Genomic DNA, 23627 nt, shown 5'->3' on the forward strand with positions numbered 1-23627 from the left:
TCCTGACATTTAATCGTAGAAAACATTCCCTGTCTTTGGTCAGTTAGGATCACTACTTTATTTTAAGAATGTGAAATGTCAGAATAATAGTAGAGAGAATGATTTATTCCAGCTTTTATTTATTTAATTACATTCCCAGTGGGTCAGAAGTTTACATACACTTTGTTAGTATTTGGTCGCATTGCCTTTAAATTGTTTAACTTGGGTCAAACATTTTGGGTAGCCTTCCACAAGCTTCTCACAATAAGTTGCTAGAATTTTGGCCCATTCCTAAAGACAGAACTGGTGTAACTGAGTCAGGTTTGTAGACCTCCTTGCTCGCACATGCTTTTTCAGTTCTGCCCAAAAACTTTCAATCTGACTGAGGTCAGGGCTTTGCGATGGCCACTCCAATACCTTGACTTTGTTGTCCTTAAGCCATTTTGCCACAACTTTGGGGGTATGCTTGGGGTCATTGTTCATTTGGAAGACCCATTTGCGACCGAGCTTTAAATTCCTGGCTGATGTCTTGAGATGTTGCTTCAATATAGCCACATAATTTTCCTTCCTCATGATGCCATCTATTTTGTGAAGTGCACCAGTCCCTTCTGCAGCACCCCTACAACATGATACTGCCACCCCCATGCTTCATGGTTGGGATGGAGTTCTTCGGCTTGCAAGCCTCACCGTTTATCTTCCAAACATAAGGATGGTCATTATGGCCAAACAGTTCAATTTTTGTTTCATCAGACCTGAGGACATTTCTCCAAAAAGGAAGATCTTTGTCCCCATGTGCACTTGCAAACTGTAGTCTGGCTTTTTTATGGTGGTTTTGGAGCAGTGGTTTCTTCCTTGCTGAGCAGCCTTTCAGGTTATGTCGATATAGGACTTGTTTTACTGTGGATATAGATACATGTCTACCTGTTTCCTCCAGCATCTTCACAAGGTCCTTTGCTGTTGTTCTGGGATTGATTTGCACTTTTCGAACTACAAACTACTTTCATCTCTAGGAGACAGAATGCGTCTCCTTCCTGAGCGATATGATGGCTGCGTGGTCCCATGGTGCTTATACTCATGTACTATTGTTTGTACAGATGAACGTGGGACCATCAAGCATTTGGAAATTGCTCTCAAGGATGAACCAGAATTGTGGAGGGCCACAATTTTTTTTCTGAGGGTCTTTTGATTTTCCCATGATGTCAAGCAAAGAGGCACTGAGTTTGAAGGTAAGCCTTAAAATACATCCACAGGTACACCTCTAATTGACTCCAATTAGCCAATTAGCCTATCAGAAGCTAATTGGCTAATTGCCTAAAGGCTTGGAATTTTCCAAGCTGCTTAAAGGCACAGTTAATTTAGTGTATGTAAACTTCTGACCCACTGGAATTGTGATATAGTCAATTAAAAGTGAAACAATCTGTCTGTAAACAATTGTTGGAAAAATTACTCATGTCATGCACAAAGCAGATGTCCTAAACGACTTGCCAAAACTATAGTTTGCTAATATGAAATCTGTGCAATTGTTAAAAAAATTAGATTTAATGACTTCAAACTAAATGTATGTAAACTTCTGACTTCAACTGTAAATATATATTTTCTTAATCAGTATTTTTCTTATTTTCCAGTAAAAATATCAAAACAAACAAGATTGATTTATTTGAGAAGCAAAACGCATGAAATAATAAGACTTATTTTCAGAGAATGTATCTTGAATTTGGACAAATAAATGTTCTTACCCCATTGGCAAACTGTATTTTCTTGTTTTAAGCATGAAATTATACAAAAGCAAGACTTGTACTAAAAAAACCCCCACAAAACTATTTACTAAAGCTGTAAAATAAATAAATAAATAAATAAACTAATTCAAGATATAATCTCTGAAAATTTACGCAATTTTGCTTCTCTCTCTCTCTCTCTCTCTCTCTCTCTCTCTCTCTCTCTCGTGTGTGTGTGTGTGTGTGTGTGTGTGTGTGTGTGTGTGTGTGTGTGTGTGTGTGTGAATCAAGGACGTGCCGCACATACAAGCAGGATAAGCAGTGCTTACCTAACAGAAGGGTGAAAAGAAAAATGACACTATGAAATATTTAAATGTAACTGTTAATATAAACGACCGTTTTCACTCGAGTTCGTCATTTTTCATCTCAGTTGAGCAGCACAGTTATTCATTTATTCGCTTTGGCGCCACCCTCAGGTATAAGCACTTTATGTTATGCTTTCTCTGATTCAAAGCATTGTTCACTAACCCTTTCATTCAACACAGTACGTTCACGCCCGCTACTACAAATGGCGAAGGGAAGCATGCTTGCAGAAGCAAAGCATTGTTTCTGGTTAGTCTGAGGCTATGAATTATTGATCATGTTCTTCTTGTGTTATGTCTGTTTTATAGTTCTAACGTTAGGGCGCAGTGTCTGTTTAAAAAAAATAAGATGGTATTTAGACTGTCTTGTCTACGTTACATTTGCCTTATGTACTCAGGTTAAGATTGTTGTCTTTGGTGGTCAGATTAGTTAATTGCCGCTGGCCATTCCAGTGGTTCTGAACTGTAGGAAGAGTTACGTGTGAGGCCTGAGATGTTGAAACAAATAACTGACAATCTTTTCTTTTTCTTTTTGTTGTAGGCCCTATGTCAAAACAAACTCTTCTGGCACTATGGTTCATTGTATGATTTAATGGATATAAACATGCTCGGCTCAATATATGACAATCTTTCATTTGTGTGATATGAGCAATATTACTGTCCTGAATTTAAAACAACTTGGTCATGAAGTTTGCCACTGTGACACAATTGTTTCCATTGACTGGTGGGTTCTAAGGCAACGATTTACGGCAATAACATTTTTGCGACATTACACTCACCCGTACTGTATGTGTTTTGGGCACAGCCTTTAATAATGTGTATTAAAAATCTTTGATGCTTGCCCAGTCTCAAAGCCCAAATGTGTGCGAGCTATGGCTACCTGTGCCCCCTCAATGTGAACTTCTGTATCCGTGTCTGGTGTAGGTGTGGTGGTGGCAATGCCCTCTCTATCCTGCTGGCTGCAGGGATCGTCATCCTCATCTTCATCCTCATCATCTTCATCTATAGGGGGGGCCGCACCTGTGGATGCACTTCTCCTCCGTCCTGAGTCCTTCCACTTCCTCCCAACCTTTTTCCTCCGGCCCTCGTTAGGGAGGTGTATAGACAGAGGGTGGTGAATGTGTAGAGAGGTGTGACGGTGGTCTGCAAATGGAACATACATGACTTAGAAAAACCTCAGGAACTATCAATAGAGCACTTTTGATTCTTTCAATGGCACGTTTCTCACATGAAAAAAAAAAAAAAAAAAAAACTAAAACATTCTTGAATGTCTTGATGAATTTTATTTGGAGGTCATTAATTTTAGAAAAAAAAATCTTCTGTAAATTTTAAAATATTTAATTTGAGAAAGACGTTTATTGGGTCAATCTTTTAAATTTGTTATACTCACAATTATATACTGATATAATGTATACTACAAATAATGGTCAGTGGACTGAATTCTAGGTATTGTTTTAATTATTTATTTATTTTATAATCTTATTAGGTAATTAGTCTATTTATGACTAGACATTCTGAATATTATCCAATTTTAAAGAGATAGTTAACCAAAAAAAAAAAGAAAAGAAAAGAAAAAAAGAAAATTATGTCATCATTAACTCACTCCTGTGTTGTTCCAAATCCACATAACTTTCTTTCTTCCATGGAACACAAAAGGAAACATTCTGAAGACTGTCCCATTTGCTCTTTTCCATGCAATTGCAATAAATGGGGACTGAAGCTTTTAAGCTTCAAAAAGGACACAAAAGCGTCATAAAAGCGGTCCACATTACTTGTGCGCTAAACTTTTGCTCTTATATTTCGACCTGTTGCTCACACAAAGCTATTGTATAACTTCAGAAGACATGGAATATACTGCAAGACTCATATGGACCACTTTTATAATATTTTATGGTCATTCAGTCTTCATTCATTGCAGTTGCATGGAAAAAGCAACCAGTCTTCAGATTTGCTTGTTTTGTGTTTCATGAAAGTCATGTGGGTTGGAACGCAGGAGGATTAGTAAACAAGGACAAAATAATTCCTTTAAGGCTATGGAAAAGAAACATCAAGGGTAAAGTTCTTACACTCAAAGTCCTCCTCGTTAAAGTTGCGGTGTTGTTCGTTGGGCACGCGCTGAGGAATGGTAAGAATCTGCTGGAAACACTGCACTCCCAGTGTCTTATTCAAATCCTCTTCTTCATCATCATCATCACATTGCTGGGGAGGAGGGTGCACTGCAACAGGCTGCATTTAAACAGAGAAAGACATACCTTAATTGCTATTCCAATATATTACTTTATATTAATGAAAAAATGAAGATAAAGACATTCTAATAAATTAAATCTATATTTACCTATAATGTTACTATTACATAAACAAATAAAAGCCCCATTTACTACATTAAAAGAATGGTTTACCTAAAAATAAAATTAAGTCATTATTTACTCTCCTTTGTGTTATTCCAAACCCGAGTGGCTTTTTTCTTAATGCAGAACACAAAAGGAGAGTTGATAATATCCACTGATAAATATATATAGAACTGGATCGCTGACTCAACAGTAAACTGCCAGCAGGAGGTGAAGCCACCGGAAGTGTTTGAGCGGCCATCTTGGTATGACCAAACTGTCAAAGAGCATCAGTGACTGACAGGCGAAAATGTCCTGTTTCACCGTCTCCGACCTCCATATAAGACAGTCGTATTTCACCCTCTAGTGACAATCATGTGTAATGTTTCATTTGCTTGATATGGATAATATTCGTTACGAGGGAGATCACAGATCGTGATGTCAGAGCATTCACCTGCCCATCAGTGCAGCACAGCAATCACTAAAGGAAGTGGCAAAACAGTCCACAGGTTGTAGTGTAATTAGGAAAAGCTGTTATATCTGCTTGTTTAGGGTGATAATACGTCCTACCCTCGAACGGGAGTTTAAAAAAGTCAGACCAGGATTTCTAAATCGCCTTAAATGCCTGGGATTTGCTTGTTTTCATATTGAAGTGCTCTCTGTAGTCATACATGGATACATGTCATAAATACGTGTTCGTTTGCCATTTAAACCTAGCATATTAGTTTAATTTTAACCAACTTTGCTTTGTGTGTCTCCCTCTCTGCGCACCCGCTGTGCGTATGATAGAGGGAGAGAGAGCGCACCTTCTTATTCAAGTGACCACGAGAAAAAGGCACTTTATGATGAAAACATAAAACAAGTAACTCTGAACAAACACTTCCATGCTCTCAATAAATAAGTCTGAAAATGTCTGTTTGTATCATACCTCAGTTTCAGTGAACTTGTTTACATTCAGCTGATCTGTTCGCTGATTAAGTTTGTTAGAGGTGGATAATGTTTGATTTACTGTAGATTCACATAAACATAAGAAACAGGAAAAATGCCTAGACATGTAAAATAATTACATGTCTAGGACATTTGCGTTGTAGGGATGTACATGCAGATTTCAGATATAAAATCTGTGACTGAATGACTAATGTTTACTTGCTGAAACAAGATGATTTCCTATTAAGTCAATAGGGACATTGGAACATTTGGGCATAGCAATATGGTGGCGCAGTGGCTTCACTTTTTTGACCTCATGAGCAATCCAGTTCTATATTATATATCAGTGATAATATCTCACTTCAAAATTTTAAAAATACGCAGAGGGGGACTGGGTAGCTCAGCGAGAAAAGATGCTGACTTCCACACCTGGAGTCGTGAGTTGGAATCTAGGGCATGCCGAGTGACTCCAGCCAGGTCTCCTAAGCAACCAAATTGGCCCAGTTGCTAGGGAGAGTAGAGTCACATGGGGTAACCTCCTCGTGGTCGCTATAATGTGGTTCTCGCTCTTGGTGGGGTGCGTGGTGAGTTGTGTGTGGATGCCACGGAGAATAGCGTGAAGTCTCCACACACGCTATGTCTCCGTGGTAACGCACTCAACAAGCCACGAGATAAGATGCGTGGATTGACGGTCTCAGATGCGGAGGCAACTGAGATTCGTCCACCACCTGGATTGAGGCGAGTCACTACACCACCATGAATTAGAGCGCATTGGGAATTGGGTATTCCAAATTGGGAGAATAAACAAAACACAAAAGGACTATAAAAGTAGGCCATGCAACTTGTGCTTCATACTCCAAGTCTTCCGGAGACATACAGTAGGTTTTGGTAAGAAACAACAAAATTTCAAGTAATTTTTCAGTGAAAATCTTACGTTTGTTGTGCGTTCATGAGTGCACAGAGAAGCATGCTTACAGTGGCATGAATGTTCACATGAGAACTTCATTGTTTTTACCACTAAACATCACAAATTCTTGCGTGAACACACAAGACACAGTGAACAAGCTCATGAATTCACAACAGACATCACTTTCGACTTGGAATATGATGCACTAGTCATAAGGACTAGTTTTATGATACTTTTGAGTCCTTTTTTTAGGCTTTAAAGTGAGGCACTTTCCACTGCCATTTTATTGAAAAGATAGACTGAGATATTAATTAAAACATCTTCTTTTGTGCTTTGCATAAGAAAGAAAGTCCTATAGGATTGTAGAGACATAAGAGTAAATTATTTTCATTTAAAAACCTGCAATTAAACTGGATTATATCAATTGCTTCAAATATGCAATTAGCCATCAACAGTAATATTCAATAAGCAAGCTGCTTTACATAAACAATAGCAGTGGATGTTTCCCAAAAATGAAAACATGAATCTACGCCCAGGCACTCATGTGGAATTTCCTTTATTAGAGGGGCTACATCTTAAAAAAAAGCACCAATGCGTATCGACCCAAACAGGCCTTCATTAGGGTGTCAAACAATGGAAAAACTGACCTGTGTTTACAAATGCTCTGCTACAGGTGCTGGCCACTAGAGACCTTAAATTATATAACACCAATAATCAAAATAATTAAATAAAATATACTAACATTGCAATATAAAGAGAGCAGTATATAAAAAAAATAGTATTTGTACAAAGAGAGGGGAAAAATTTATGCACTTGTATATTCTGTTTTTGTATATAATGAGGTCTTATTTGCTTATGTAAAATTGTGCTTGACCCCATGTGTATGCAATTTTTTTCCCTCTGTCTTTGTAAAAATACTATTTTCTTTATATACTGCTCTCTTTATATTGCAATGTTAGTATATTTAACCCTTATGCACTGTTCTGTCATTTTTGACTGAAATCAATTTAGTTTCTTCAATAAAACTGGTGTCCTTTATCTGAAAGGAACGAGACTTTGTGACTTTTCGTCCATTTCATATCTGAACACACACAAAAAAAGTTGATTTGATCATTCTAAATGGTAGAGAAAAAAAGTCACACTTGTACTGTTCCCGGTCAAAAGTGACCGCCATAGGAAATGAATAGGAAACACTAAAAATCAGATTTTGTTTTGCATAATTAATTATATAAAATAAAAAAATAAAAACAGCCACAATGAATAAAAAAAAAAAAAAAAAACACAGACATGAAGGGGTGAGACTACCAAAAATCAAGAGTGCAAAACACACACACATTCAGACACACACACACACACACACACACACACAAAGCCTACCTGGTCAGAATATGAAATTTGTTAAAAAAATAAACCAGTCATCCACAATGCAGAACACACACACACCAAAATGAATTGGTGAGACCATAACAAATCTACAATGCTGAACAGGTGCACACACACACATTCATCTTGCTACAACCAGGGATAAATAAGGTTATTACTTGTTTATTTCAGGTAATTTTTGGAAGCAGTCTGCATACACACACACACACACACACACACACACAGATCAAAGGGAAAGTTTACACTCTTTGTAACACCATGTTCAGGGTTGACTGTAATAATAATTTGGCATTATTGAAAAAAACTGACAAAAATAACCTCAAACAAACCAAATAATAATAATAATAATACACTTTGACAAAAGTAGTCTTTGATAATGTTTAAATATATATCTAAATGCAGAACTTGACAAAATCTAGAAATCGTCTTCTCTTCAACTAGGGATTAATAAATAGCTCTCTGCAGCCACCTAGTGTTTATACTTGGAATTTCATCTGGTTTTCATATACAGGTGGATCTCAATAAATTAGAATGTCGTGGAAAAGTTCATTTATTTCAGTAATTCAACTCAAATTGTGAAACTCGTGTATTAAATAAATTCAATGCACACAGACTGAAGTAGTTTAAGTCTTTGGTTCTTTTAATTGTGATGATTTTGGCTCACATTTAACAAAAACCCACCAATTCACTATCTCAAAAAATTAGAATACATCATAAGACCAATAAAAAAAACATTTTTAGTGAATTGTTGGCCTTCTGGAAAGTATGTTCATTTACTGTATATGTACTCAATACTTGGTAGGGGCTCCTTTTGCTTTAATTACTGCCTCAATTCGGCGTGGCATGGAGGTGATCATTTTGTGGCACTGGTGAGGTGGTATGGAAGCCCAGGTTTCTTTGACAGTGGCCTTCAGCTCATCTGCATTTTTTGGTCTCTTGTTTCTCATTTTCCTCTTGACAATACCCCATAGATTCTCTATGGGGTTCAGGTCTGGTGAGTTTGCTGGCCAGTCAAGCACACCAACACCATGGTCATTTAACCAACTTTTGGTGCTTTTGGCAGTGCGGGCAGGTGCCAAATCCTGCTGGAAAATGAAATCAGCATCTTTAAAAAGCTGGTCAGCAGAAGGAAGCATGAAGTGCTCCAAAATTTCTTGGTAAACGGGTGCAGTGACTTTGGTTTTCAAAAAACACAATGGACCAACACCAGCAGATGACATTGCACCCCAAATCATCACAGACTGTGGAAACTTAACACTGGACTTCAAGCAACTTGGGCTATGAGCTTCTCCACCCTTCCTCCAGACTCTAGGACCTTGGTTTCCAAATGAAATACAAAACTTGCTCTCATCTGAAAAGAGGACTTTGGACCACTGGGCAACAGTCCAGTTCTTCTTCTCCTTAGCCCAGGTAAGACGCCTCTGACGTTGTCTGTGGTTCGGGAGTGGCTTAACAAGAGGAATATGACAACTGTAGCCAAATTCCTTGACACGTCTGTGTGTGGTGGCTCTTGATGCCTTGACCCCAGCCTCAGTCCATTCCTTGTGAAGTTCACCCAAATTCTTGAATCGATTTTGCTTGACAATCCTCATAAGGCTGCGGTTCTCTCGGTTGGTTGTGCATCTTTTTCTTCCACACTTTTTCCTTCCACTCAACTTTCTGTTAACATGCTTGGATACAGCACTCTGTGAACAGCCAGCTTCTTTGGCAATGAATGTTTGTGGCTTACCCTCCTTGTGAAGGGTGTCAATGATTGTCTTCTGGACAACTGTCAGATCAGCAGTCTTCCCCATGATTGTGTAGCCTAGTGAACCAAACTGAGAGACCATTTTGAAGGCTCAGGAAACCTTTGCAGGTGTTTTGAGTTGATTAGCTGATTGGCATGTCACCATATTCTAATTTTTTGAGATAGTGAATTGGTGGGTTTTTGTTAAATGTGAGCCAAAATCATCACAATTAAAAGAACCAAAGACTTAAACTACTTCAGTCTGTGTGCATTGAATTTATTTAATACATGAGTTTCACAATTTGAGTTGAATTAATGAAATAAATGAACTTTTCCACGACATTCTAATTTATTGAGATGCACCTGTATTTTTATATTTTAAAAAATGGACACCACAGTTTGATTCTCAAGACTTTATGCTTTCAAACGGTATATGATTGATGAGGATTGGTTCAGAATTTGAGAAAATATTCATAAAACAATTCAATTTTCAATGTTAAGTTTAAGGTCACATAGGTAAATAAATTAGTAAATAAAATAAATAAAAAAATAAGGTCTAAATACCCCAAAACCCACTCAAGATTTACAGCTCTAGTCCTTTTACATGATTGAAGTTAGAGTTGTCACATTTCTTTCATAGCAATTAAAAAAATTACTCTTAATATTTCTGGGAACAACTGTAATGTGATTCAGTAATGAACAAGGCATAAGGGTTAAATGTTTGATTTGTTTTTCGATTATTGGTGTTATAAATTTAAGGCCTCTAGCGGCCAGCACCTGCAGCAGAGCATCTGTGGACACGTGAGGCTATTAAGCCACTTCCTGTTTTTCCATTGTTTGACATTATGATGAAGGCCTTTTTGGGATGATATGCTTTGGTGCTTTTTTTAAGATGTAGCCCCTCAATAAAGGCTTTTTAATATTGAAATTCCACATGAGTGCGTGGACGTGGATTCGTCCGCTACTATTTTTCATGTATTTTGCACCCTTTCCGGAGCATCTATGGCATTTTTTGAGTACCAGATGCATTATTGGATGTAATTTCTTTTCATCATAAACTTTGTCCACACTCCATCAACACGGTCAACACAGAAAAAAAAAAAAAAACTCTTACAGTTTATCAGTGTAAGGCACAAAAACAAGGCAGTAAATAACATACCTGACAAAAAAATATGTTAAAAAATCGATGTCTCTCTCATACCCCTTTCTGTGTCTTCTTCTCCCCCTCCCCCGCTGTCTGTGGTATGTTATCCTGAGGATAAACTCAGGCTTGTGGGCTTCTGTTCCATTTAATTCTGTGTGTTTTGACATGGGGCCCCTCTCTGGGTAAAGCTAACATGCCCAGAGATACCAAGCTTTGGCACGCACACGCTCAATCAAGACCCAGCATCCTGTGGCTAGTCCCACTTAAGCCACAGAGTGAGTCAGTGCACCTACAGACACTCACAACAAGCTGTTTTTCCAATCGATCATGACATCATCAACGTCAGATAAAAGTGGCGAGGAGGCAAACAACACTTGATTTGAAGGCAAGGAACAGGAGTCACAGTGATAATCTAGATAGCCGGGGCACACTGAAAGGTAGCTGATGTTTATAACCATGGCAACCACACACTAGGTAGGCCTCAAGCAGAGGATGTAATTTCCTATAAAGAGTCCTTCCTTTGCAACAGACTCTAAAATGGCACTTATCTTCACCCCCATCCTCTGACATCATCAGTCATATCTACAGTATAGTCACATACTGATTCTTTACATACACTGCCTTCCTCTTATTTAGAGAACTACTTTTTAAGCCAATATAATAGGCAATGAGCAGTTGCATTTGCTTACAGTCAAGGCAAGGCAAGTTTAATTATATAGCACATTTCATACACAATGGTAATTCAAAGTGCTTTACATAAAAATGATAAAGAAAATAAAACCAATTAAGAACAAGAAATAAGAAACAAAAGTAAAATATAAATATGTAAATAAATAAAAAAATATATATGTTAAAATGAATAAAAAAAAATGGAGAAGAATAGAGAAATAAAATACTACAGTACAATCAGTAAGTGCAGCACAGCACTCAGTCAGTAAATGCACAGCTAAACAGATGTGTTTTCAGCCTGGATTTGAATGTGGTTACTGTTGGAGCACATCTGACCTCTTCTGGAAGCTGGTTCCAGCTGTGGGTGGCATTGTAGCTAAATGCTGTCTCACCTTGTTTTGAGTGAACCATCTGTATATCTAAATGACTTGATCCTGATGATCTGAGAGGTCTGTTAGGTTTATATTCAACAAGCATATCTGCAATGTATTTGGGTCCTAGGCCATTGGTCAATTTATAAACGAGTAATAGTACTTTAAATCAATTCTAAATGTTACTGGAAGCCAGTGTATAGACCTGAGGACTGGAGTAATATGCCCAGATTTTTTGGTTTTTAGCTATAAGTGACTAATGGTCTTTTTGGAAAGGCCGGTGAGGAGCCCATTGCAGTAGTCCACCCTACTGGTGATGAATACATGAACAAGTCTTGAGTGGATACAAAACATGTAATTCTGGCTATCTTTTTTAGATGATAGTAGGCTGATTTAGTTATTGCTTTGATATGACTATTGAAATTAAGGTCTGATTCCAAAATGCCACCAAGATTCCTGACTAGACTAGGAATTTCGCCTTTGTTGCCAAATGCAGTGACCTCTGTCTTGTCTTTGTTTAACTGAAGGAAGCTTTGCCACATCCAACTGTTAATTTTGTCAATGCACAGGCACAGGGAGTCTATAGGGCTGTAGTCATTTGGCGATAGGGCTAGGTTGATCTGGGTGTTGTCTACATAGCTATGGTATGCAATTTGGTTCTTTTCTATAATTGGCCTAGTGGGAGCATATACAGGTTGAACAGGAGCGGTGCAAGAATTGAGCCTTGTGGCACTCCACACATCATAGATGTCCACTCAGATGCATAGTTGCCTAGGTTCACATAGTAACCCTCCCTTTTAAATATGACCTGAACCAACTGAGGACCATCCCAGAGAGCCCTCCCCAGATTTACATTGGAAGAACAACTTGTTCTCTGACTTTGAGCAGACTTTCAGGCACACAGATAAATAAGTGACAGGACTATAGCACAATTGAATATATCTAATATAATTCAATAAAAGTATTGTGTTTCTGAATCCTGAATCCTCCTCAGTGGGTTTGATGTGTTTTTCAAAGGATGAAACATGACGCTTCTATCATCCTCCACCTTCCTCCCTCCATCCAAACTGAGACACATATTGACTTACATTTTCCCACAGAAGCCTCTTTGCTTGTGTTAGATCTGAGCTGCATTTTTATATCAGGAAACAAAGCTCAGGTTAAACTGCAGAATTACATGATCATTTTACCTGACAGAAAAAAGACTTCACAGCAAATTTGCTGGTGACTTTTGTCTGGCTCTTTTCTCTCATCACACCATGCAACCAGAAATTACATTTCAGGATGTTCACTTTGAAGTAATATTTATTTCAGCTACTTCCTGTGACAATTCTATTTTATGTAATGAATAATATGGTAAACTAAAATAAAAATAGTTTAGGGGGGTTTGTCTGCTTATTTAGTAATCTACTGAATATGAAACAACTGTCCTGTTTCTGTATCTGAATGTGTTTAACCGCACCAATAATACAGTATGTAACACCACTGACAACAGCTGAATATTCCAGAAAAAGTTCCGGACATTCAAAAAAATCATCACCTGTTCAGATGATTATTTAGGGAGCAACTGTGTAACAGATTAATATTCACAGTGCAAAATTATTAAGAGGATCTTGTTTTAGTGTCAGTGGGTTTGATTTTATCTTAGTTATTATTGCTGAGAGAGCCTGTCCATCAAGTCATTCCAATAAAAGCAAAATTTAGGAGGTAAACCAACCTGATCTCAAAGAATCACATTACTATACCTTAATTTTTGCAAAATGATTTTTACGTGCCCTGTTGCACAGTACGTATGGTATCGTGCCGGTTTCCTAGTGAAATGAACACTAAAGGCGCTAGAACAACAATGACTTTTCTTCACTCGGCAGAATATCAGTTCATAAATACTTACTTTTTGCCCTGTTCATCACATAATGTTGATGACATCTAAATACTTTTACTATAGTACCTAACTTAAAGGAATAGTTCACCCAAAAATGAAAATTCTCTCTTGATTTATTCACCCTCCTGGCATCCCAGATGTGTATGACTTTCTTTCTTCTGCAGAACACAAATGAAGATTTTTAGAAGAATTTCTCAGCTCTGTAGGTCCATACAATGCAAGTGAATGGGTGCCAAACTTTTGAAGCTCCAAACGCCACATAAAGGGAGCATAAAAGTGATTCATATGACTCCAGTGGTTAAATCCATATTTTCAGAAGTGGTATGATAGGTGTGGTTGAGAAACTTTTAAGTAATTTTTTATCATACATTTTTCTCCCTGCCCAGGAGAATATGAATCAGCAAAAACAGAAGAAGGTGAGAGTGAAAGTGAAGGAAAAAGGACTTAAATATTGATCTGTTTCTCACCCACACCCGTCATATTGCTTCAGAAGATATGGATTTAACCACCAGGGTTGTCTGGAGTACTTTATGTTGCCCTTAGTGGATTTTGGAGCTTCACAATTTTGGCACTCATTCTCGTACATTGTATGGACCTACAGAGCTGAAATATTCTTCTAAAAATCTTTGTTTGTGTTCAGCAGATGAAAGAAAGTCATACACATCAGGGATGGATCAAATTGCATCGTATCTCAACTGATAGACTGTTGTACTTGCGATGCAAAGGACCACGGTGACAAAGTCCCTTTCAAGGCAAGTCAGTCCACTCGGCGGCCATCTTTGGAATGCTCCTGGGAAGCAATTTCTATGTATACAAGCGGCCAAAAAAAAACAAAAAAAAAAACACTCCTACCTACTTAATGGGGAAATACCAAAATCTCCAAAATGGTTGGACAAGATTACGATCAAAGAGCATATTTAAAATCAGCAATTAAATCTGACAACACTGGTATCAAAAATGTAGCTTCTTTAGCATAGATCACACAAAAAAACGCTATTTTACAGGCTGGTTCAGCTAATGTGCATGTGCTTTCTCGTATTGACTGTCAGGCGATGTCTGTATCTAATAAGTGATTGGCTCTTTTACCTGTGAGTCGGGAGTTCCATTTCTACATCTGTTGGCCTTCCAATTTCTCCCATTCATTTTAATAACAGTGGCCTGTCTCTGCCATACTGCCTCTGATGGTACGAGTCCTGAAGAGCATGCGAGTTGACACGTGAGCCAAATAGAAGCACCACAAAATTACCTAGTTGCTTCAGCAATTACGTTTTTTATCTCACATTTGCTTATGACACTATTGGTTATATTTAGGTTTAAGGTTTTACTGTAGGGAGGTATGTTTTGATGATTTCACACACGATAGAGCATGAACCTGTTTGGGGCTAAATCTGTTCAGAGGAAAATTTTACCCACTTTAGCACCACTCAGAGGGCATTTTACCTCGAAACTGCTGCGATACATGTTAGGAACCGTGTAATATCATTGTGCAAAAATGTTGCCACAGTCATGTAATTTTCTTGAGATCAGTCTGGGGAAAACAACTGTACAAAGGACTTGCATCAAAATAAAACTGGCTAAAATGGATGTGCTGATACAGTTTGTTCTATTCTATTTTCAGATGAAAAATATTTAGGCAACATGACTATTCAAGACTTCACATAAAAACAACCAAGCCAGATGAGCAATACCCTGCTGAAATAAACATCTTAAACCAGACTAAGCTGGTTTGTTGATTTTAGCTGATTTAAACTGACTTGCCCAGGTTGGTGCTGTGGTAGTTTAGCTGGTTGGCCAGCTGGTCTTCCAGCCTGATCAATTTAAGATAATGTTTAAATTGTTTTTTTTGTTTTTTTATTTTATTTTTTTATTTTTTTATTTCAAGAGGATATCCAGGCTCCGTTGCTCAAAAGCATAGTACATCTAAATCTCTGTGCTAATAATTAGCCTGCTTCAGGCAATGGACACACACAGACACAAACTACACACAGGCTAACTGTGATTTCTTTGAACTACTTAAGTTGTTTTCCAGGTAAATACCAGTGGCCTATGTTACAAAGCAGGATTAAGCAGCTAGCTAGATAAATTTAAATTTAGTTTAAGCGAACTCTGAATTCGTAGTACCAGTAAACTGGATAGTCTTTCATCGGGGTTCCTCGCCATAGTAACATACGCTAATCGGCTAACCTGCTCCAGGTCAGGTTATGTTCCCGATCAGAGATCCAGACTCTGGACAAATCAGCTGTGAGCAAAGTGACAGTCACTCCCCCCAGTATCTCTCACTCCAATTTAAAGTGCACTTCAAAGAGACAATTATATACATTTACAAAATAAGCTATTTATGATCATTATTTATTGCAAGAAATATATTTTTGGCAGTCTTGCATTTGTTTAAAGACACTTACATTTTTTCCCAATCATTTTTCCACACTGGCCATAAAATATGTATGAATAAATAAACCTAAAATAATTATATAATTTCAAGTAAGATATTAATACAATATCAGTAATGATCAAATGACTTATAAAAACATAATCACTCCACAATATACAGTAGATATATCAGAAAAGTGTGAATGCCACCTAAACCCCTTCTTATTAGGATTTGCTGGCAGAGATGCCATGAACATACAGTATTTCCCTTGAAGTAAAAATAAAAGCACACTAGCACACCAAATATGACTTTATTGTGTCTTATGCTGCTAGAAAGAAAGAACAAATAAGTCTTTATTAGTGCATACCATCTACTAATTTTCCAATTGCTCACATTTTTATTATTCGATATTGTATTAATGTCTAATAGTATTAAATTATATTTAGTCATTTAAATGAATACTAAAGCTTTTAATTTCAATTTTTTAAATTTCAAATCAAGATATTAAACTTTTAAAATTACAAGCCTTTTACATATTATCTATTTTAATATTTTCATCACATTCAGATTTTTTCGTGCTCTAGCAGCAGCAGCAATGTTTCTTCTTGCTGTGTATATGTCTTTAAATTCTTTATCATTTACTAGTGATCCTCTGTGTTGTGTAAATGTATTATAATTATTCATCCATTTTAAAGTGATTTTTCATGTTGTGTAAATGTGTTTTGATTGAACATATTTTTTTACGTCCTCTTGTGCTGTGTTATAACTGTGTTTAAATTCTTATAATTAATTATAATTTTCATAAACTTCTTCAGTGGAGAAGTAAATCTTGCTGACTCTCTCACGAGATGTGACTCGTGCTGTCTCGCACGCAATTGGCTGTTCGCTTTTTATAGCATCTTGATACCATTTAACCCTAATGAAGCCTGATTGGATTTGGTGAGTTTTGTCAAACTAAAACCAATCCTGGAATCCAGAATTTGTTCAACTTTTTTGTGATACATGGCACAGTTCAGGAACCAGTCCTCTGAATGTCGTCCACTACAGATGTTAACAAAAGTAATCTATCTGATTTAGATGTGTGGCTCACTGGCTCTTGGAAAACCACCTAAATGAAGAGTAACTGAAACACTAAAGATTACCAGAGACATAGTTAAAAACCAAGACATCATCTGCTCAGTGGGACTTCATCACAGCTGCATAATGGCACAAATTCCTCAGAAGTAAATTGATTTCTGGGTATGGCACATTAGGCTGCTAAGTCTCCATGGTTACTTACTTAGTGTTTTTTAAACTTATTCTGGCAAATCAGTCTCATGGGGGATCAATTGTGGTTGTTTCTCGAAGTAATCAGACCACGGCTTAAGCCAAAAGCCAAGTCGAATCAACCGAACAGACCTTAAATCTGTTCCTACACACATACAGTATACACTCTTGCATGTACTTTCACACTACCATCACCCACAGCTGAAAATAAACCAAACCAGTGCACTCACCTTAGGTAACACTTGGCCAGCTATTTATGCCACTGAGATTAACTGTGCCAAAGAGAATGCAACATTGCCAGGCTTTTGAGAGCCAAAGTCAGAGATCTACTGCTCTTTCTCAAACATTTACATGCTCAATCCCCTCCAAAACATCTCACTTCTCAGAATCAAGGGCAGGGCTACTGTATAGTCAGAGAGGAACAGTTTCTGCCAGGCATGGGAAATGACAAAAGAGTAGGACAGACACTCAAAGAGACTCAAGGGAACAGGCAAGCAGAAGATCCTCTCACTGTTTGACTCTTCTGGTGGCTTCTAATAAAGGCAATATGGCCGAGTCAAATCATATTTATTTGTATAGCGCTTTTCACAACACACATTTTTTCAACGCAGCTTTACAGAAAATTACGCTGTAATTGAAAATGATAATGTTAAAGTCCTCATTGTGCAGTTCAATGTGAAACTTTACTTTAATTATTTGAATTTTATCCATCAGGAATAACTGGATCTTGAAAAGCAGGCGTTACATACCAAAATGTTGCCAGCCCTTAATGCAAGTTTTCTAAAAATTATACACATTTTAGAAATAAATCTACATTTTAGAATTTTTTTTTTATATACATTACTTCCAAAAATATAAATATAAATGCCTATTATATACTATATACATTTACACACACACATATATATATATATATATATATATATATATATATATATATATATATATATATATATATATATATATATATATATATATATATATATATATATACTGTGTGTGTGTATATATATATATACATATATACATATATACATATATATATATATATATATATATATATATATATATATATATATATATATATATATATATATATACACACATACACACACACACACACACACACAGTTGAAATCAGAAGTTTACATACACTTAGGCTGAAGTCATTAAAACTCATTTTTAACCACTCCACAGATTTCATATTAGCAAACTATAGTTTTTGCAAGTTGTTCAGGACATCTACTTTGTGCATGGCACGAGTTATTTGTTTCACTTTTAATTGACTATGTCACAATTCCAGTGGGTCAGGAGTATACATACACTAAGTTAACTGTGCCTTTAAGCAGCTTGGAAAATTCCAGAAAATTATGTCAAGCCTTTAGGCAAATAGCCAATTAGCTTCTGATAGGCTAATTGGAGTCAATTGGAGGTATACCTGTGGATGTATTTTAAGGCCTACCTTCAAACTCAGTGCTTCTTTGCTTGACATCATGGGAAAATCAAAAGAAATCAGCCAAAACCTCAGAAAAAAAATTGTGGACCCCCACAAGTCTTGTTCATCCTTGGGAGCAATTTCCAAATGCCTGAAGGTACCACGTTCATCTGTAAAAACAATAGTATGCAAGTATAAACACCATGGGACCATGCAGCCTTCATATCGCTCAGGAAGGAGACGAATTCTGTCTCCTAGAGATGAATGTAGTTTGATGTGAAAAGTGCAAATCAATCCCAGAACACAGCAAAGGACCTTGTGAAGATGCTGGAGGAACCGGGTAGACAAGTATCTATATCCACAGTAAAACGAGTCCTATATCGACATAACTTGAAAGGTTGCTCAGCAAGGAAGAAGCAACTGCTCAAAAACCGTCATAAAAAAGCCAGACTACAGTTTGCAAGTGCACATGGGGATAAAGATCTTACTTTTTGGAGAAATGTCTTCTGGTCTGATGAAACAAAAATTGAACTGTTTGGCCATAATGACCATTGTTATGTTTGGAGGAAAAAGGGTGAGGCTTGCAAGCCGAAGAACAACATCCCAACCATGAAGGATGGGGGTGACAGCATCATGTTGTGGGGGTGCTTTGCTGCAGGAGGGACTGGTGCACTTCACAAAATAGATGGCATCATGAGGGAGGAAAATTATGTGGATATATTGAAGCAACATCTCAAGACATCAGCCAGGAAGTTAAAGCTCGTCGCAAATGGGTCTTCCAAATTGACAATGACCCCAAGCATACCTCCAAAGTTGTGGCAAAGTCAAGGTATTGGAGTGGCCATCACAAAGCCCTGACCTCAATCCAATAGAAAATGTGTGGTCAGAACTGAAAAAGCGTGTGCGAGTAAGGAATCCTACAAACCTGACTCAATTACACCAGTTCTGTCTGGAGGAATGGGCCAAAATTCCAGCAACTTATTGTGAGAAGCTTGTGGAAGGCTACCCAAAATGTTTGACCTAAGTTAAACAATTTAAAGGCAATGCTACCAAATATTAACAAAGTGTATGTAAACTTCTGACCCACTGGAAATGTGGATAATGATTTAAATGAGGAAATAAATCATTCTCTCTACTATTATTCTGGCATTTCACATTCTTAAAATAAAGTAGTGATCTTGACTGTCCTAAGACGGAATGTTTTCTACGATTAAATGTTAGGAATTGTGAAAAACTTTAGTTTAAATGTATTTGGCTAAGGTGTATGTAAACTTCTGACTACATGTTTTAAGTGGTGTCAGCCAAAAAAGAAAGAAGGAAAGTCACTTAAGACTTACAAGACTAACATATTTTTTTTATTCATAACATTGAATTACTCACAACATAAAGAATATGGGGTCAATTTCTATTTCATGTTGACGTTCTTTCATCCCATCACAAAAAAGCCAGATATCTTTAATATAATCTGTAATCACCACGATGCAGTCATTGACAGAAATTACATGTCAGGATGTTCCACCCACTATGCACTAAGATATGATATATCTTTTTGGCATCAGTGGTGTCAAATGAAAAACGCAGTGTGGATGAATACTTTGCAAAGCTTACTTCAGAACAGATTCCAGATTAATGATCAAAAAAAGTGAACGTTAAAAATGAACAAGTTAAAGATTACTCACCATATGTCTAATCAAGCCTGACGTAGAAGTGACATCACTGCCGTCCTGAGGGTCACTCATTGCTTGTGGTAAAGTTTGTGGATGGAGCTGTAAAGTGTGCAGGCTTTAGCCCTTTTCTCTTTCACTAAGACTCAACTGGGAAATTTCGAGCAGCATAACCTGATGTGACACATGAAAAAAGAAAATTTCATTTGATTAAAAGTTCCAGCACAGATAAGTTTCCATGATATCATCAGTAACATGCAGCAATGTATTCGATATTCCTCACTGAGTTTCTGTGTGTTAAAGTTTCTGTTCAGGAATGTAGCATGCAGGCTCTCAATTTTGAGGAGATCACTTGGATAAAATGGCCATTAAAGCCTGTCCATTAATGGCCATAAAGCCCCTTTAAAGCCTTTAAAAAAAGATACAGAAAGTTAAAGAGTAACACACATAAAAGATCTAGCTATTCTGTGAATAGAGTTAAATACATATTACTGAAAATCTTTCAAGGACCCACAACATTGGACTTTTGTATTTAAGAAATCTCTTTTCACCAGATTATGATGAGAGAAAGTCACAACATTATTTATACTCACATAAACTATTGTCATATTTGTGTACACATTCTCAAAATCTGAAGTTTAAAAACAGTTTCTCAAGGGAAAAGCATTTCTCGTTATTTAGAAAAATAAGGAGACAGTTCAAAGGAGACCAAGCTGGAGGATGAGCTACACTTTATATTTAGTTTGGTGTCTGTATGCTGCATTACAGAGCTGTTCAGACAGTTCCTGCTGTAAAACTGTCTGAGCATCATAACAAGGTCAAAGGATAATCTGTAACATCTATTGAAGGAAAAAAAAAAATTAAAAGCTAAACTTATTTCAATTGCAATGCATCAACTTTTTATAATAGTACTGATAAAGGGCAAGTCAGCAATGAGCCGTCACAGAATCCCCAGGGCAATTTATAAAAGAGGAGAAAACTGTGATGCACACATTCTCTTTAGAATGAAAATATTGAACAGAGGCACTTCATTTAATCCTGTGAATAATTTATATCTGTGAATCCCACAATAAAATGGATGTAAGGACTTTGCCACAGAAGTCTGAGCATGCCTGCTCACTTGGCTTATCTACTTCCCTCATTATTTCTTACAGTTTCCTGCATGTGTAGAACCCTCCATTCAAAGGTTAAGTAATGTGTGTGACGTTGGTGAAACATGCACTTGCTTAAACAGAGAACATGATTTAAGGCTGAGTAATTATTATAGCTGGAGTTCGTGTGCACTGTTTCCATTATTATTAGGGCATCCAGTGTCTTCAAAGCTTTGTCTTGAAAAGGCTTTAAAGGAATAGTTCACCCAAAAATGTAAATTCTCTCATCGTTTACTCACACTCATGCCATCCCAGATGTGTATGACTTTCTTCTGCTGAACACAAAGATTTTTAGTAGAATATCTCAGCTCTGTAGGTCTTCACAGTAGGTTGATATGTTTCTCACCCATACCTATCATATCGCTCTGGATTTAAACATTGGAGTTGTATGGATCACTTATGCTCTGACTTTGTACTTTTGGAATTTCAAAATGTTGGTACTCATTCACTTGCACTGTTAGGACCTACACAGCTGAGATATCCTTCTAAAAATCTTAATTTGTGTTCAGCAGAAGTCATACACATCTGGGATGGCATGAGGGTGAGTAAATGATGAGAGAATTTTAATTTAAGGTGAACAATTCCTTTAAGTTAATGCAGTTACATCGGTACAGATATTCATTTTTCATCAATGTAAAGCTAAACTATAGCAAAAAAGATTTAAACTCTTTCACAAAACAATCTGCCTAGTAATAATGAACTATGTGTTGAAATTAACAGTAGCAATGTGATGAAAGAGCCCTGAGCCGACAAAATACCTTGTATGTTAAACTGAATCCTATGCTTTTCAGCTTGTAATGTTTGTTTGGGCACAAAAGGTAACTGAGGATGGTGATTCAGCAGAGATACTCCCTAGAGACTATGAACACATCCACCCTGATGAGACTGAGAGTGTCTAAGAGACTTACAGATATTATTATCCTGCTGAAAAGACCGGTTTACACCAGTGTGAATTTCAATGCTGGTCCAGGTTGGTTGATCCTGGTTAGTGCTGGTGTGGTTGGTAAACAGGCATAGCCATGCTGTTCACAGACAAAAAAATGCTGATCAACCAGCATGGCCTTCCTTTTGAAGCTGTTTGACCAATAAGTCTTGATGGTTAAGCAAGTTAAGAAGGCTGCTTTAATATACTGATCTTTTCAACAGGGTACGCTGCTCAAATACCACTAATACCACTAATGTCAGTAGTTGCAAATGGCAAATGCTGTTCATGGAAAGCTGTGACATCAGGAGTGCCCTAAGGTGGAGTTGTATCACCATACCTTTTCCTACTTTATATGTCAACTCGTGAGGTGATTTTCAATGATAAGCTGGATACAGTCTACACTGATGATATTGGGATATCTCGAGCTATTGAGTTAAAAGACATTGAAAGTGATAACAAAATGAAAATGGAGGCACAGGCTCTGGAAACTTGGGCACAAGATAATAATATGCTTCTCAATGGTAAAAAGTTCTCCTCCACAGTCAAAATACTGAGGGTATAATCTTGATAACCAACTAAATGGAAACCACCACATAGATGTGTGTGTGAAAAAAGCCTCTCAGCATCTCCACTTCTTAACGGTGTTGGCAAAACTTGTTGCCCTGCTTCATGAGGAAGGAAATTTATGTGGATATATTGAAGCAACATCTCAAGACATCAGCCAGGAATTTAAAGCTCGGTCGCAAATGGGTCTTCCAAATGGACAATGACCCCAAGCATACCCCCAAAGTTGTGGCAACAAAGGACAACAAAGTCAAGGTATTGGAGTGGCCATCACAAAGCTCTGACCTCAATCCGACAGAACATTTGTGGTCAGAACTGAAAAAACGTGTGCAAGCAAGGAAGCCTACAAACCTGACTCAAATACACCAGTTCTGTCTGGAGGAATGGGCCACTTCTTAATGGTGTTGGTAAAACTTGGAGCCCTGCTGATGACCTCGATAGGTATTGCTCTCTTATAAGACCGTGTCTTGAGTATGCAAATGTGCTTTCAGTAAGTTGCACAAAAAAGCAAGTGACTGCCTTTGAATGGGTACAGAAGAGAGCTAAAAAATATCTGAGAGAACCACAAACACCTCAATACATCTACCTGATTTGCAACTTCGAAGAGAGCAAGCCACTGTGAAATTAATAACAGAAATGTCCCAGAAGGATCATCCCCTTCACAATCTTCTTCCACCAACCAGGGGTGAAAAAACTGGACAGCTTCTTCAGAAGAAAACTAACTTAACTTTAATTAAAGCAAGGACCAAACGTTTTTCAAATTCCACCATTCCATTTGGTATCAGACTTTTTATTAATAATTGAGCTGTCATTGAGAATTGACGATAGTACTTTTGAGTATGTTTAATGTGTTTGTAAA

At 37.2% G+C, this 23627-nt stretch overlaps 1 protein-coding gene across 3 annotated transcripts in view; it reads right to left on the reverse strand.

Moving 5' to 3' along the window:
• Positions 1-23627, reverse strand: part of LOC127441419 (anion exchange protein 2-like) — a 43817-nt gene that overhangs the window by 18242 nt on the left and 1948 nt on the right. For 2 of the 3 annotated variants that reach the window (XM_051698821.1, XM_051698818.1), the window contains exons 2-4: positions 20144-20302; positions 4123-4282; positions 2937-3199 (exon numbers count right to left, since the gene is read on the reverse strand). In XM_051698821.1, coding sequence (XP_051554781.1) covers positions 2937-3199; positions 4123-4282; positions 20144-20203 — 483 coding nt within the window. In that variant the 5' untranslated portion in view covers positions 20204-20302. Of the gene's footprint in view, positions 1-2936; positions 3200-4122; positions 4283-20143; positions 20303-20411; positions 20537-23627 lie in introns of those variants that run through there. The other variant, XM_051698820.1, reaches the window with a different exon arrangement.

Source organism: Myxocyprinus asiaticus, chromosome 5 (genome assembly GCF_019703515.2).
Source record: "Myxocyprinus asiaticus isolate MX2 ecotype Aquarium Trade chromosome 5, UBuf_Myxa_2, whole genome shotgun sequence".
NCBI classification, from domain to species: Eukaryota; Metazoa; Chordata; class Actinopteri; order Cypriniformes; family Catostomidae; genus Myxocyprinus; species Myxocyprinus asiaticus.